At 43.4% G+C, this 17867-nt stretch overlaps 1 protein-coding gene across 2 annotated transcripts in view; it reads right to left on the bottom strand.

Moving 5' to 3' along the window:
• DOCK5 (dedicator of cytokinesis 5) overlaps positions 1–17867 on the bottom strand; it is a 224520-nt gene that overhangs the window by 127104 nt on the left and 79549 nt on the right. For both annotated transcript variants that reach the window (XM_024130807.3, XM_055087329.1), the window contains exons 3-5: positions 17063–17103; positions 11957–12012; positions 9959–10055 (exon numbers count right to left, since the gene is read on the bottom strand). In XM_024130807.3, coding sequence (XP_023986575.1) covers positions 9959–10055; positions 11957–12012; positions 17063–17103 — 194 coding nt within the window. The remainder of the gene's footprint in view (positions 1–9958; positions 10056–11956; positions 12013–17062; positions 17104–17867) is intronic.

Genomic DNA, 17867 nt, shown 5'->3' with positions numbered 1-17867 from the left:
GGATGGTTAGTCCTAACTCATAAGTGTACCAATCATCCATGTCCCCTAAAATTCTGCCCGTGTCCCGCCTTTACTTAAAACCCTCCAGTGATTTCCACTGTCCTCCAGATACACTAGATCGCATGTAAGTCCTTCCTATCTTGGCTCCGACCCACATTCCCAGCTGCATTGTACACCGATCACTACCTGAAAAACCTACACTCCTTCCACGCAAAGCAATGTCCATTTCTCCCAAATGCTCCAGACTCTCTCAGTAAGTGACTCCTCCACCTGGAACCACTTTTCTCCTCTTCCCCCACCGCCCCCGAACGCTCCCCATCTCTCGCTCACACAGCACACCCTCCTCCAACTGCTAATTCTGACATCTACAGAATCTCAGAAATCTCTTCCTCAAAACCCTAACTCTGGGTTGGCCGTCTCTCCCACAGCTGCTGGAATTTATTCCTATGCCAGCACTCAGAACCTGGACCACCTTGGCTTGCCGTCCTCTCCCCTCAGGTGGTAAGAACCTATAGGACAAGGAGCTTGTTCAGTTTTGTATCCCTAGGAGCTAGTAGGCACCTTATAAAATGTACTGCATCCGTGAATTCTGGATGGAGAAAGAACTGTAATTTCAGAGATAAGGGATAATCGAAAAGAGAATGTGAAATATTAAAGTCCCCACTGAATTGTTAGACCATCCGGAAACTGTTAGACCTGGAATAATGAAACCATTATTCTGGGCTTCAGTAAGAACTTCCTGACTGAACTAAAATTAACTTACGACCAGCTAATTATTTGTGCCTCAATCATATTAAGAGTCTAATACTTGATATCCATGCCATTATGACCCTGGTTCTACCTAAAGGATTCATTCATTAAAAAAAAAAAAAAAAGTCAATAAGCATTTACCACGTGCTGGAAATAAAGTTTCTGCACATTCCAGAAGGAGAAGGCAGCAATAAATAAGTAAATTTTTGTATACATATATGTAAATATAGTAAAATTATATAGTAAATATAAATATATCAATATCATATATAATATTACATACATATATTATATGTATATAATATTTATGTATACATACACAGGATAATTTCAGATTATAAAAAGTGCAAGAAGGAAATAGGGCAATATGATAGGGTGTACCTGGGGGAAGGAGGCCACTTTAGATAGAACAGTCAGGAAAAACTGTTTTGTGCATTCCTTTTGATACACAAATATATACCATCACCCCCTATATACTATGAGACCACTTCTTTTTCATTTATAGGTGAAAAGTCATGATATATTTGTATAACCATACACTTCTAAAATGATAGGGAATATTAGGATCTGCTATAAAAACAAGGCAAAAAAAAAAAAAAAGCCACACAAAGAAGTGGCTGATGGCTGTCCAGCATGTTCTTCAGTGATGCTCTTCTACAGAAATCCCAGGTACAGACGCCTGGGTCAGGTTATCGACTAGAATCAGGGCTGAAAATATCCAAGATACTCGTGAACAACAAGTAAATGTGGAGTGAAGAGCCCTCAGCCTAAGTGGGGACAGTGGAGACAATTGGATTAGCAGATGTGGTAAGAGCCCTACAAGAAGTTCAAGGTTCTGTGAGAACACAGAAGAAAGAGACGAAGAACTCATTTATCTGCGATTGCAAAACGCTCTGCTAATACCATTGATCTGAAAAACACAGAAAGAGAAAGCTGATTAAAATTCTGAAACCGCCTACATTTTATGCTTTTACCGTTTTCGGAATTGCCTCTTTCTCATCAGCCAGTTTTTAGAAAAACATAAATGAGACTTTTAAAAGCAAAGGTAAAGCGACACTTTTTTTTCATTCAATTCCATATAAAATGTTTCCAACTCATTGTCTTTCTAACTGAGAAATTAAGCCCATAAAACTTTGCCTTTCAAAGCTGCCAGGCAGAAAGGGATCTTTTTTTCTTCTTGCAACCTATTTTTCTACTCCTAGTTAGTTTTTTTTCAATGTTTTCTCATTTTAATTAAGATATTAGGTCTCATAATATCGTAAAGAAAGGGCTCCGAGACTCAGGGGATCCTCTATGAGACAGCGCTTTGTTTGGGGCATATATTCACAAGTTCTTGGTCTCAATTATATTAGACACTATCCAAAGCAATTTAATTATTGCCTGTCCGTATCAGCCTGCTTTGCCAAGAGTTCCCCCCAAAGAAGGATGAAGATGGCCATTCTTTTCTGGTTCACTTTGCCAAATTAATTGTGAGTAGACACGCTGGAACACACCAAAGAAAGCGACTTTCCCATTTACTTTAAGGAAACAGATTTTGTTGCCACATTCCTAAGATTGTCCTACGTGGATGTTCTATGCAGTAGCTGGCCCCTGACACTTTTTGGATTCCTGGGGAAGCAAATGAGGACAGGTGAGGAGAAAATCAAGCTCACCCCATTAACACCAGGAGCCGAGGACTCAGGTCTCCATCTTTCCTCCCTGTTACACCCAAGCCTGCCCATTACAGAGTGCCTTTTCTCCTGTCTCTAGCCTTCACTAATCTCAGTCTTTTTATACGAGCAGCCATTGTCACAGAATTCAGGAGGGCAAGGAATGTATTTAATAATTTCTTTGATCCTCTCCGCAGAATAAGCCCGGGACACAGGAGCGACCGAAAAACAAACTGTGACTGCTTGAACTTAAAATAACACTCTGGTTTCGGTTTGAGGAATTCCTACACAAAATAGAGAAATCTAAATATTCTTCTAACTAGACAGTAAGGATACTCCTGCATTTGCTTAGAATTTATCCCTCTTTTCTACCTGACTATCTTTGAGGTCTCACTTTTTACATTTCTATTCTGGGTGTCTATTTTTTTTTTTTTTTTAAAGAATTTCTAAAGAGAAGAAAAAAGGGACAAGAAAAAAAGAAACAGCTTTATCTTCAATAGTGGCAGAAATACAGAAGCCATCCTTTGAGTAATTTAGAAATTCTGAGGGCCATTGAGACAATGGCACCACCCCACTGGGTGTCAGAAAACCTGGATTCTATTCTTCACTTTCTTTCCCAAAGAATGCAGACCAGAGTCAAAAGCCTCTTTCTCTGGTCCTCCACCTCACCTCTCCCTCTGCAAAAGAATCAATATTTCCTCTGTTCACCAACCTCTCCTCTTCCATTGTAAACCTTCTTTGCTGAAAGTACAGGGGACTTGGTCTCTAATTCCATCACTAACTTGCTAAGTGACTTTGAGCAAATTATTCCCTCTGGGATATGCCCATCTGTAAAATCAGGGGACCAGCAATGAGATCCATTCCCAAGGATTAGAGTCTTCAAGTCTATGGCTGAGACATTAAATTCAATTACACCTCCAAGCAACCTCCTGATTAAATATATCTGACTCGGACCATCTCAGTCCTGATGTACTCACACAGTGTGGTGGCTCTATATCAAATTTCCCCTGTATATAGCTCTTCGCAATGAATCTCATGTCTTTTCGGAGTATCTGGACCTTCGGGGAACCAGGATGGCTGGTGTCTTGGTCGTTCTGTGTCCTGTGCTGCACTGACCCTTAGCTCTGGGAGGACGTGAATCCGCAGGGGCCCTGCCTCTCTTCCCATCCATCCTAGTGCTTTTTCTCTCTGTCAGCTAAAGGCTTGGCCTGACTAGCAAAAGCTCGATTTTTAAAGAGAAGATTCCACTAAAAGACAGTTTTTGCCTCTGGAAATAGTACAGGAAATCCTGGAAGCCAGGCACCAAAGTCAGAGGAAAACAAAACTGGAAGAACACCCAAAGCGCCACCTCTACCCTGTTCTGGCCATCGCCCCACAACTGCCTCTCGTGAGAGCCATGCACCAAAGCAGGGCTCGCAACTCACAGATGAAATGCCCTGACACCAGGACGAAGCTTTCTATGAGAGTTTTCTGTCCCTAGTAATAAGCGATCAGACATCGGTTTCAACCTTGAGATCAGCTTAATTACACTTCAGAGCATATGCGCCAGCAGCCAGTAATAACCACCAGTTCAAAAAGATTAGAGTTGAGTAGCTTTAATCTGCCTGGATATGCAAAGATGGGATGAAAGGGCGATTCATGGTGTCCGGCAAGTCTCCCCACCCCCGCCTTGGTGACAGGCACTTGCTCTGCTCTAGATTTTTACAGGACTGTAGGCCAGCCCGAGGTTCTCTTTTGCTGGTAAACTTTCAATGAGAGGAGATCAATCCTTTCAATGAACTGCCTTTTAGCAATTAAGTTCACCTGATTCAACAAGCTGTATTAACCACCTTCCACCATCAGGCTCTTCTGCAATCTCTTTTCCATAAGAAAATCGGATCAGGTTCAGTCTGCCGAACTTGTATGAACAAAACAGCCTGGCTGACTAAACCTCACCAAACCATTTCGCCCACTGGAAGGTGGGAAACAGCACCGCATTTAATCTCAGGGTGCGGCATTAGAGAGTATGTTTATGATGACCAAACACCTCAGAATTCCTGGGACAGCTCCTCTTCCAAAAAGTCTTGTCCCGACGTCCCCACAAATATACTCCAACTTGTCAGTTTTCAAGACCTGATTTTTAGTTGAGAAAACAGGATAAGTATGACGTGGGGTGCAGATTTGTGCGTATTCAGAAAGTATAACTGGGTTGTCACTGGAAAGGTGAACTTAGATATTACATCCAACCATCGTGTAGAAATCGATGCATAGGGGTCCGCCCTTCTAGCTGAGGCAACTCGCATGGCAGGGAAGAAGGAAAAGAGGCCAAGTTCAGCTCACTGGATCTACTTTTCACAGCTGGGGAAAACCCCGCAAGATCCTGAGAGGCAACAGAAAACACTGAATGGAATACTTAAAAACTATCCACCTAGCGTAGCTAAGTAACTCTAGGGCTGGAAGGGAGCCCACCCGGTAGGTGGCAGGCACACCCTTAAACTACCTCAGGGCAAAATTCCATGTGGATCTAGCCCTCCTAACACTTTTCAACATGAATCAGCTCTTTCCTGAAGCAGTGTAGTAAGGGGAGAGTCAGGGGCTGTCACATTTTGACGACAATGTGCAGGCACTGTCCCAGGAATGTGACACAGATTATCTTATTGAATTCTACAGCAAATCTGCAAGGCATGTGTAATATATAATTACCACTGAAGCCGAGGAAAGGAAAACTTAGGAAGTCCTTTGACTTGTCTTGGGCTGTAAAATCCTCTAGTGGCACACCCTGAACCAAAATCCCTGCCTGCAGAATCTGTGTTCTTTCTGCTTGGGTTTGCTTGTTTGTTTGCACTATTACTGGGTTTGTTATTTTTTTCTGAATATAAAAGTGCATACCAAGTAAGGGAGCAAGTCAGAATTTTTGTTTTTTTGGCCACGCGGCGCGGCCTGTGGGATCTTAGTTCCCCGACCAGGGATCGAACCCGGGCCCTCAGCAGTAAATGCGTGGAGTCCTAATCTCTGGACCGCCAGGGGATTCCCAGCAAGTCAGAATTTAAGAACCAACCGCCTCTCTGACCCCAATGCCCCCAGTTTTGCCACTTCACCAGGCAACCACGTCCTCCTTCACAGTGTTCCCTCCTTTCCTGATCAAGCACTGAAAATGCCCGGTAAATAGGTTCCAATGGAGGACGATCAGCAGTGCAGGCAAAGCTCGTCAGAAACTGCGGTGCATTTCCATGCAGCATCCACGTGCTTCCCTTTTCCTTTCTGGAATGATCCCTGTCTCTTGGACTGGAACCTAAGCTAAGGAGGCTCACTATCTATGGGGAGAAACACATAGACTAGCTACTGAGTGCTCAAGGCCGCTCCGCCTAAGACCACAACACAAGACAAAGGAAGTGACCTTGGATAAGGGGGGACAGGGAAGGGAGCTTCAGAGTCTCCCAGGCTGCCCCGAGGGAGGACGTCCAGGGCGCGACTGTTTCCAGCTAAGACATCAAGACTCTCATGCTCACGTCTGCAGAGTCCTTGATGGTCAGCCTGCACGATGATTTCTTTTTATACCCTCACAACGCTATGGAGTAAACAAGGCAGATTTTGCATCGTTTTAACAGATGGGTAAAATCCAGCAGACACTTGGAGACTTCAAGCACTTCGTCCAAAACCAGAGTCAGTTAGGGCAGGGCCTGGATGAGAAACCATGCTTCCTAATTTCTAGTCCCCTGTCTGTCCCCTACAGCTTGCTTCTTCTCCAAAGCATACAGGAAAGATAATAAATTCATAAATAATACTAATATAACAAAGAGAAAAAAGGAACTGCGGGAATTACCATTTCTTCTTTCTACTCTGGATGGGTGGGTTCCTCGCTCCTTGGCATGGCCGCCACATCCCCACTTTAAAACATATTTATGGTAATTTCACAAGGTTATGGTAAGACTGCTAAAAAGAAATCACAGCTATACAAATATCTTTCCCTTCTAGAATAATTACCTGTGTCTACATGGCTGGGCTTAACCTGGTTAGTGGACTGCATCTTCCTCTCACTTAAGACTCTGTACCTACCTCCTAAATTTCTCATGAACTGAGACTGAAAAGAAGAGAACTAAGAAATGTGTTGTGGAGAAAGGCGGAGGCTCTAAGATGTCTTTAAAGACACCAAACACAATGCCTGGTTTCATAATCTGTGGGAGAAAATGCGTGAGAGATAAAAGTACTGATGTAGATTAGGAAAACCTGTATTCATCTTTACACAGACTGAAGGAACTTACACACAGAATCAGAAAGCAAACACCAATAAAAATGCTTGTGTGGGGCCTCCCTGGTGGTGCAGTGGTTAAGAATCCACCTGCCCATGCAGGGGACAAGGGTTCGAGCCCTGGTCCGGGAAGATCTCACATGCCGCAGAGTAACTCAGCCCATGTGCCACAACTACTGAGCCTGTGCTCTAGAGCCAGTGAGCCACAGCTACTGAGTCCGTGCACCACAACTACTGAGCCCACGCGCCACAACTACCAAAGCTCATGTGCCTAGAACCCATGCTCCGCAGCAAGAGAAGCCACCGCAATGAGAAGCCCGCGCACCACAATGAAGAACAGCTCCCCCTCGCCACAACTAGAGAAAGCCCGCACGCAGCAACAAAGACCCAGTGCAGTCAAAAATAAATAAATAAAATTTATTTTTTTTAAAAAAGTGTGTGTGTGTGTGTGTGTGTGTGTGTGTGTGTGTGTGTGTGTACGCGCGCATGTCTCGGGGCAGGGGGGTGGGGTGGTGATTGAAACCTACAGATCTGGGTTCCCTTAACTTTTTTCCCAGTGAATCATAATATTTAAGGCTTGTTACTTTTTAAAATAATATTTATTTATTTATCTAGGCTGCGCCGGATCTTAGTTGCAGCATGCAGGATCTTCATTGCAGCATGTTTATTTGCAGCACGTAGGCTCTCAGTTGCAGCATGTGGGATCTAGTTCCCCGACCGAGGATCGAACCTGGGCCCCCTGGATTGGGAGCGTGGAGTCTTACCCACTGGACCACCAGGGAAGCCCCAAGGCTGGCTACTTTGACATACAGATTTTTGAGAAAGCATTTCAGACATTCTGTCTGAAGTGAACTGTCAATGCTTTAGGAAGGGACAGGAAAAAAAAGAAAAAGCCAAGATTTCCATTTGAAATGGATCATTTCTGAATGGGTGAGCACGCTATCAAAAGCAGCAGATTTTCAGCCCTATCAACTGATTAAGATCCCCACAATGAATGCCTTTTAGTCAACCAATAGCAGCTATAAGACATCTAAAAAACAACTCACAATAACAAAATCATTATTTTATGAGACGTCAAGATTAAGATGGGAAATGTGCTGCCCCGCGAGAGGAGGGTGGAATTTTCGTTTTCTTTTTTTTTTTTTTTTTTAACTTAGAACTCAATTCTGCTAATAAATAGTGGAACTTCCACATAGGAAATCCTCAACCAGAGCTTAAAAGATTTTAGAAGCCCAAATACATAAATCATATTTCTTCCTCCCTGTCTCACTTATTTCTCATTCCTAGCCAATAGCAGACTTGGCACAATTATCTGTAAACACGTACTAGACACAGATCATGAACTAAGCACAAGAGTTGTGTTTTAGCAAGAAGAAAACTCTAGCTCATTCATACTCTCCACTCTTGTAGATTACAGCTATAAAAATCTCATTTCCCAGTACTTATTAGCTAATATATTTTTCACCACTCGCCAATTTCCAGAAAGACCATGTTAAGGAACTAACCCATCCATCAACCTTGTTACATCCACCACTAACCAATCAATTAACTGGAACCAGAGAGTGCTTTCAACAGAAGGACAAGATGATCGATGTAGGCCAAAGGGCTTAAAACAGCATCTCTCCCCAGCTCGTGATTTAAGAATTTACAGGTTAGCTCTCTCCTCCATGAAACATAAAGAGATCAAAAGATCACTTGCATTACAAGGCACTGTGCCCCAGGGGCCAGATGATTGGTTCAGGAGGAAGTGCTCCCATAGTCCAGAAGGAAACATTATGGATCGGTGTGTTTAGAGACACATTATGAAGAAAAAAGGACTTCAGTGGGGCCTTGAAGGATGCGCAGGTGGAGAAAAATCACGGGCTTTTCCACAGAATGGGTTGGTGATTTCTATTGCTGTGCTCCACCCTGGGAAATGAAATATCTTATACTAACTGCTAGAAGTTATGCTAGAATGAGGGGTTTTTTTGGCGGTATGCGGGCCTCTCACTGCCGTGGTCTCTCCCATTGCGGAGCACAGGCTCCGGACGCGCAGGCTCAGCGGCCGTGGCTCACGGGCCCAGCCGCTCCGCGGCATGTGGGATCTTCCCAGACCGGGGCACGAACCCGTGTCCCCTGCATCGGCAGGCGGACTCTCAACCACTGCGCCACCAGGGAAGCCCTAGAATGAGTTTTGATTCTTGTTTTTAGTATGAGGGTCTAGAGTGAGGTGCTCCCAGTTACTTAGTAAGATTGGCTTTTGCGAGTTAAAATGTAGAATCAATATATGACTGAAAAAAACTTAGATGAACTAAGCCACATAAGGAAAGAGACGGGCTCCCAGGCATTGAGTCGAGTCCTGACTAATCTCATTCACACAATGGGCCAGGGAATACATCAGTACATTCATAGGAATTCTTAGTCAGCCATGGAAGCCTGGAAGATGCCTACAGAAGGCAAGACCTAATGATGCCTACCCACAAGGTCTCCAGGAAAGAGGAAACTTTAGAAAACAGTGTCTGTGCATTCCAGTGTCTGAGAAAGGAGCTTCCTAAAGTGGACATGGGTGCAGGCTTGCTGCCGCCAGACTCAGAGTTCTTGGCCTCCTACAAGATGGCTGCCCCAGGTGTACTCAGCCTGATAATATTATTAAGTGCTAGATTTACCTTGCCTTGATTGCACACCCACACACAAAACTTGTGATTATGGTTTATCAGGGAGAGAATGTGCTGGCTCCTGTGTCATTTCCCACTGACCTGGCATATCTTATTAGCATCCTAAGGTCAAACCATTGTTGTGAGAAACAGTACTCTGAGTTGGCCTCAAAAAGAAGACTCTTCAGAGCATGGTTTAACGTGATTCACGTTTCAGCATCGGTAAGGTACATGGAAGGTAGAGAGTGCACCCTCATGGGGCTGAGCACTGAAACAGTGACAAATGTCTATTCACTGGGATACACACAGAGGCTAAGAGCAAGTCCCTCAATTTCCCCATTGATAAACTGGTAATAATTACAGCTACTTTATAGGAGTGTTATGAGGATTAATAGTTCCCGGCACTTAGTAGGGACGATGTGTTTGCAGCTCTTATTATCCTTATAACTTTACAATCAGCATGCGAGTTGGGAAAATACTGACCTCATGATTATGCCCACTTCCTCCACCACCCACATCATCAGCCGCTCTACATGGCGAAAATGGGAATCTGCTGGTTATCAGCCATCGCGCTGTCCAGGTAAGATACACCCACTCCATACAGAGAGCTAATGAGTGGCCGATCCCTTGCAGCAGAACAGACGGGCTGAGGGCCCAGGAATAATGCCACAGGCTCCAAGCACCAGGGGCAAACTCACCACGTAGAGCTTGCGCCAGATGACGGCCCATTCCCGCAGTGTCGAGGTGAGCTCCTGTACCAGTGGGAGCTCCCCGGGAATCACAGTCTCGTGCTGCCTAAAGAGAACAGACAGATGCTCCCTTCACTCTGGGTGGATCACCGTGGCTTTTCTTGATGGAGGTCGTGATCCCTACAACTCAAAGATGGGAATGGGCTGGTTGGGCTTCAACCGAAAAAAAACCTTGTCCATTTAGGGAAGGTTTGGGTAGAGAATTTTTATCACATCAAGCAGCTGAGAAAAGAGAAAGAGCTTAACACATCACGATTCTCTAAATGAATGGGTATAGAGCCCAGCCTCTACCTCCCCATTCTGGATCTTTACAGGAGCTTCAGATACCGACCAGGCTGGCTGCAGCAATTGCCAGGGATGGAAGCCCAAATCCAGTACTTTCGCTGGTTCTGCCAAGCAGCCATTTCATTAGGGAGGGTGGGTGGGTGGAGAAGTGTTCATGGCACAAGGGTCCTGGGGCTTGGAGCCTCACACAGGACCTGCTGTGGGACTGAGGTGGGACCCTCTTTTGCAGTGGTACTAGGTTTGCTTCTCATCTGCTGTCTCACTGCACAGAAAACGTACATATACCCAAATCCTCACTTACAGCAGACTTTTAACAAGGCAAACCTGCCACTAATGCACGTAAATCCTGTCGGGTATTTTTATGATTAGCAAAAGGAGAAAAGGAGAGAGTGAAAGCAAACAAATGGGGATTAGTGGTGGGATTGCCAGGCGTAAATAAGAATACAAGACACCCCGTTAGGTTTGGATTTGATAGATTAAAATAATTTTTAAGCCTAAGTATGTCTCAGGAAATATCTGAGACATGCATGTAAAAAATTACTTGTTATCTGAATTTCAAATTTAACTGGGCATCCTGCATTTTACCTGGCAACACTAGTTGGTGGGAATATGCCCCCAACCCTGCCCTTCCACCAACGTGGCTGTAAGTGACCCTGGAGGCTGCCTAGGAATCAGAAAGAAGATTCTCCAGGAGGGCAAGACACCTGCTTTTCAGCCCTGATTATGTGTGAATTGGGGCACGTCTCTAGCTCTCGTCTATAAAACGAGGGTGCAGAACTTATGGCTGAGAATGTTCTCTGCAGCTGTTAGCCAGAGTTCCTCTGTGACCCACTCCACACTCTCTAACGGCCCTGGGATTCCTGCTCCAGGCTCTCTTTATTCCCTCCTTAACTCTCCTGCCCGCTCGCTCACCAGCTAAGTGGATTTTCTCTGCAGAGCACATTCGCACACATTAGTTAGTTCATAATTTCATATCAAGTTCATGACCTACGTGGGGACAGATTTGTTTTCTCTGATTTGCAGGGGGAAAGCCCCAGGTGCACTGACTTGTCCAAGGTTCAGAGCTGAATAGTGCAGGGTGTTGTATGCTCACCTATCATCCCCCAAGGTTCCCAAACAGGCAGCTCTCAGGTCTTAAGGTCCAAAGAGCACCAAACGTTCATGTGTGTGCACACTCATGCATGCACACGCACACACACACACACACACACACACACACACACACACACACACACACACACACACACACATAGGCACGCGATCAGGGCAGCTCTCAGGTCTTAAGGTCCAAAGAGCACCAAACGTTCATGTGTGTGCACACTCATGCATGCACACGCACATACATACACACACACACACACACACACACACACACACACATAGGCACGCGATCAGTGAGCAGCCAGTGCAAGAGGAAAGTAAAGGCTCTCTCCGTTCATTATCTGTCTTTACTGTTCTGGGGAAGAAATAAGTATCAAAAAAGAAGACAGAAGAAGGAAGGATGTCAGGAAAAAGTTTTTATTCATTTCCCTTTCATCCGAGAAGTGGAATTGATGAGCTGAGACAATAATGCACAAAATGATATTTTCTGACTTCATAAAATCTATAAGGATATTTTACATCTTCCTCACCTGTTAGGAGTCTTCCTACGTTAGAACTTACCCACGGTCTTCTACAGTGGCCTCTTTCAAATGGATATACGTTTCAGGGAAAATACCCTACGGAGAGAAGAACTTGGGTTATGTGGCCGTAAAAATCTCAGCCCAAAGTAAAGAGCACAGACAGCAGCAAGGATGAGTGGGGGAGCGGAAAGGATGCCTGGACAACAGCTACAGTTTGCAGTCAAGGCTGTAGGACATCAATTACATCATCTGCCTACCTAAATGAAAGCAAGCCTGAAACACTGAAAAGGTATAAATTAATCCTTGGGTTCAGAGAGCATAAAATAAATGCTCCGTAAATGACCAGGCATACATGTCCGGGTCAGCTCAGAGCTGCCATCATGGTAAAGTGTTTAACAGTGAGATCCTAAAACCCCTCCAGGTCCTACATGCCATGATATGCTTCCCTTAAAGGGTTTCATATAATTAGTGAGATGGAGGGCTACGTACTTAGTGGCCCGTAAAATTATAGTGATTTTCTAGAGTCATTCCCCTCAGCACTTTCACTTAAACAAAATGCATGGAATCAATTAGGACTTGTTATCTGGTTATTTTTAGCACCTTTCAGTCTCAAATTGCTCTCCGTTCTATGTCCCTAAGAGGCAATTCGTCGTCAGTATTGTGACATTGCCCGTGGGAAAACTAAGCCCAGAAAGACCTAAGAGAAACACTGGAAAGTGGTGGGTAAAAACTGCAGAACTGAAGATTGGATCCAACCAACAGGAAGCAAGCCATGGATGTGAGTTTTCTTAAAAGCCGAAAGCTTCTGTTATTCAACCGCATGATATGCTCATCAGTAGACAGAGACACTGCCATCTAGAAAAGCACTGCTGGTCCCTGTTTTATGGTACTTTTCAGTCCAGACCAGGAGAAGCAGAAGAAGCTGTTCAACTGGCCCCATTGGCTCAAGCGCTCATAGCCCTGAGCCTGTAGAAGTGCGACCACGTGGACACCCAACGTCAGGGGAGACTGACCACAAGGTGGGAGAGGGATAGCTCACTCCCTGGGAGACTGGGTCAGAGATGCGTGTGTACCCAGCGATCCTTAATCCATTCGGAGCCAGAAAACTAGTGCATTTCAAGCCGGGTTGGTCTTGCGTCTAGTTTTATGTGCTATGTTTATCTGAGCAATTCTCTCCTTTCCCTCTTTTAATCCTTTGCCAATAAAACAGGAAACTGCAAGAAAATTTGAGACTATGCTGCTCCCAGCACTGGTGATGACAAGGTGGATCCTGCCACTGCTCGAGTCAGAAGCAAAAGGGCCATCCTTTCCCGCCAGGCAGAAGAACCAAAAAAAAGTACAGACACACCCGCCCTTCCTCGCGTTGAGAAACGGGCAAGTGTGGGGCATATGAGTGAGAAAGCATCATCCCAGTCTTGTTACTGATGAAGACCCAGAACGCACAGAGAGACAAGGTAACGCTGACCTCTTTCATTATAGGGACAGGATTCAGAGCGATTTTGGAAAACCAATCAAAGAGTTAAATACAAACAAAAATTCAACGTGTGTGTAATTCCTTTTGGGCCAGATTAACGGGGTTCTGAAGCTCCAGATCTGTCCTTAGGATGCCTAAGAAACCTTGGGTGTTTCTTCCATCCGCTAGGTTGAGGTAAATGTTTTGTTGACGATGATCTCTGTGGAGAACGAGGCTTGGGTGCTCAGCACTCACCTTGAGGACAGGATGCTGAGTGAAATAAGCCAGACACAGAAGGACAATTACTGTCTGATCTCACTTGTATGAAGGACCTAGAGTAGTCAGATTCATAGGGACGGAAGTAGAACGGGGGTTAACAGGGGCTGGGGGAGGGAGGAAGGGTAAGTTTGTGTTTAATGCGTACAGAGTTTCAGTCTGGGATACTGAAAAAGTTCTAGAGTTGGATCGTGGTATGGTTGCACAACAGTGTGAATGTACTTAATACCCCTGAACTGTACATTGTGGAAGAGTTAAAAGTAGTAAATTTTTTATCAAGTATATTTTACTACAATAAAAAAGTTGGCCAGAAATCATAAAAAGGTGGAGCGTTGAAACCACTCAACGCAGCAGTTATCAGGCGCCATATTTGCAGGTTAAAATAAGATGGAACACTGCTGGTCCCAAGGAATATCCTGGCAGAAGAGTTTTCAAATCAAGAAGATAAGAGGACCAATTAACTGTTTCATACATCTACAATCTGGTGACTGGTCTCCTCATAACTGGGAGAAATCCAAAACAGAAACATTCGTAATACAAGTGGCTTATTTTGTGATGTCTAAGCAGATCATAAGCAGATAACTTATGCTGGGTACACAGACATGATTTTCATATTAAGAGAGTATCTATTTTGTTGTATTTTCACTCTGTTACTTGCAGGCATCATCTTTCCATGACAACACATGTCCACTTACAGCCATTTAATTGCTCTGGTAAATCTGAGGCTGTAGGCCTTTTCCTACACCATTCTGACACACAGAAAGCCAGAATAAACCTAGGTAATATATTTCTGATTTACAGCCTATCTCTCAGTTCTGCTTGTGCTTTCTCAATGCAACCTACCCACTTGAGGGGGAAAAAAAAAATGAACTAATTATTTTCCAGATACTGCCCTTATCCATAATTCCATAATCCTGCCAGGATCAATGATCAGTTTCTGCAAAGCTCTTGGCTTCTTCCATTTGTAAAACCACTAGCATGTTTTATCACCACTCTAACCGGTTAGGTCTGCTTGTAAATAACACCAAAAATTTCCATTAAAACAGCTCTTCCCCTAAAGACTGGCAAACAAGGAAATAGCATTAGGAATAGCATTTCAACTAGGCTGGATTCCCTAATGAAGGGGTGTCAAAGTTGAGTATAGTTCATGACAGCTGACTCGGAATTCCTTGTTTTTCCTACTAGAAAGATATTGCAACTTATAAGTCAACAAGGAAATGCATGGCCCTTGTTTGTACTATTATTTCACTGAACTACAAAGTTTAGTTATCAAGAGCTAAGAAAAGCTCTTACTGAAATAATTCTTTTCAAGAGTGAGATTGGAAGTTTAAAAGGGTTTCAAAAAAATTTAAAACACACCGAGACCTTGTCATTTAGATCTTAGTGAAGCACCCCATCCACCCACTTTCCAAAGCAGACAACAGATGGATTCTGACGTATATCACAGGGTGCCTTAGAGATGCTCCGGAAAGATTCTTACAGACTGCAGATTCTTACTCTCTGAGAGGGAAAACTGTGGTCTGGGGCCTTGTTTCAACACAATTCACATTCACCAGTTAAAAAATTCCCTTTGATCTTAAAGTTCATATGACCTTATCTGAGAGTGGATTTTTGTTTATGTTTTTAAATTAACTTTTTTTTAAAGGATTGGTAATTAGGTGACATAAGTACTGCTGCTCTTGAAGAAATTTAGAACTTCAAAATTGTTCACTCTATTCATGCTTTGAAAAATAACTACCACCTCCATAATTATGAGTAAAATAAACACTATAGGGTTAAACCCAAACCAAGAAGCAGAGGTGGCTGTAAACTAGGTTCTCTAGTTAACAAGCATCCCAGAAGAAAAGGTCTTCTGCTTTGGTCCTATCATGCTCTCATTCACGCCAGAACGTCTGCTAGCTTAGGTCCTTATGTGAAAGCCCAGGGAAACTAAAGTCAGCAAGAGATTATTCACGTAATCAAATAATTTATAATTATTTTCATTATAATTAAGCTGAAAATGAAGACACGGGGCACAAGCATCTAACTGTGGGTAGAAAAATTCAGCATCAGTATTTGGGGAGGGATAAAAGGATCAAAATTGTGGGAGTTGATACCTGCATTAAAAGCAAATACGCCTTTGTTTTGGTAGATTATTAAACTGTCAGAGTTAATAAACTGTGTGTGTCCACACACGTGTGTAAATACTGAGTGTTAGAATCTGAGAGTCAACAACGTAGAAAGCTTGAGTAGGACAGTCCTGTTTTTTGGGTTTTTTGGCCGTACCACGCAGCACATGGGACCATAGCTCCCTGACCAGAAATCGAACCCAAGCCTGCTGCATTGGAAGCACAGAGCCTTAACCACTGGTCCACCAGGGAAGTCCAGGACAGTCCTGGCTTTAAATGGCCCTATACCTTGTGGGAAAGTGTTTTTCTGGGCCCGTAGCTCTTTTGAGACTGTGTGCTAGCATCACTTCTGTATTGTGCCATATCTGAAGAGTAAAACCTGTGGATTTGTGAGGGGTTTTTTTGTTTTTTGTTTTTTTTACTTAGCTGTTGATAAATTCTGAAATGTTTCTCTCACCCCTCCCAATTCACCATTTTACATGTGAACTAACTGTGAAATAGTACAACCCTATCCACTTTGTTCTTTTCAAAAGAAAGTGCTGACAGGCTATGCTGTCCCAACGTGCAGTGTCACAGGGAAAGCGCTGACCTGACCTAAAACAAACGGAGGGGGTATTAACCTAACTCACAGATTTTCTTTAGCTTGATGAGTAGCAGCTTTGGCACTGCCAAAAGGAACCCACGAGGGTCAGTATTTTTCAAACTCTTTGCCCACGATGAGACAGCAACCCAGCACTACCATCATAAAATATAATGAAAAATACATAAAATACTGTAAAATACATACCTAACACAAAAGTTTCCTGAAACACTACTTACTGTCGCATTCTATTCTCCTTCTATTTTTCAGTGTTGTTTTTAAGAAAATGTTGGTTATAACCCACTCTACTGATTTCAGTTTGAAAACTACTACTCTGGTTTAACCATTTTTTAATAAAGGAAAGAGTCAAGTGGAAATGGGGAGACCCTTTGGTTCTGGGATTTCAGCACTGGAACTAAAGAATAAAGGGAGAAGCCCAGGTCCCCCCGCAAAACAGAGCAATGTCCCTGTGTGACCCTAAGGCTCAGCTTGAGGGAACCAGGAGCGAGAAGTCCGCAGAGGCCCTACCTGCGGTGTCAAATTCACCTCTGGCCTTTATCCTCGAGTTGGCTGGTGGGAAATATGGCCAAGGTCAGAGAATTTGCTTTCAAATCTAAAGACGAGCCGTCAAAGAGAAAGCAAACTAGGTCTCCAGACAGCAGATAATGGAATCAGATACGACCACACAAAACTAGCACACAGATGTCAAACTAAAACGATAAGCCATACCTTTTTAGATTTATTCTGGAGGGTATATCCTCTGTACCAACCTGTCAGGGTAGAAGAGAACACAAAATCTTTTGTTATCTGGGACAATATAAAGATATTAGCAATATACGTCCTCATCTTGTTAGGATACTGGGATGGAATCCAGGAGACATTTAGCAGACAATATGAGCATTCTGGTTTATTATGCAATAAAAATCTAGATCTATTTCAGAGCTTTATTCTCTTGATAGCTAAAGGATTTAAAATTCACTTAGAAGCATGCCTCATCCCTACTCCTTTGGAGAAAGGATAGAACAACAACAAAAAAACAAGACAGAAGGCAGCCCAACCTCTCAACACCTTAACACCTCCCAGCATTCAATGAATGTTTTTGTATAAATGAATATGAACTTTCATCCATTTATATACATTCTGAAAGTCACCTTATACTATTACAATAGATTACACTATTAAAATAGATATTTTAAAGTAATTTATATATATGCTTTCTCTCCTACTCATACTTCCCTCCTCCCCAAGTTCCCAGGCTAAGAACCAATATTCTGGAACAATTTTAAATCGGAGTAGCAAATCTTATATATATAAATATTTACACCTAAAAACAAACTGAAATAAATAATGAAACAACATTTTAAACAATTCTTGGCAATGCTACAATACCCCCTACAATGAAAAGATTTTATGTGTTTGCTTAACGAGGCTTTAAGTAAAGTCTTTAACTTCCTTTTAAAAATTCCGATCAGGGGCTTCCCTGGTGGCGCAGTGGTTGAGAGTCCGCCTGCCGATGCAGGGGACACGGGTTCGT

Source organism: Physeter macrocephalus, chromosome 9, assembly GCF_002837175.3.
Source record: "Physeter macrocephalus isolate SW-GA chromosome 9, ASM283717v5, whole genome shotgun sequence".
NCBI lineage: Eukaryota > Metazoa > Chordata > Mammalia > Artiodactyla > Physeteridae > Physeter > Physeter macrocephalus.
Note: the sequence above shows the minus strand (reverse complement) of the source record. Positions and strands in the feature narration are given on the sequence as shown.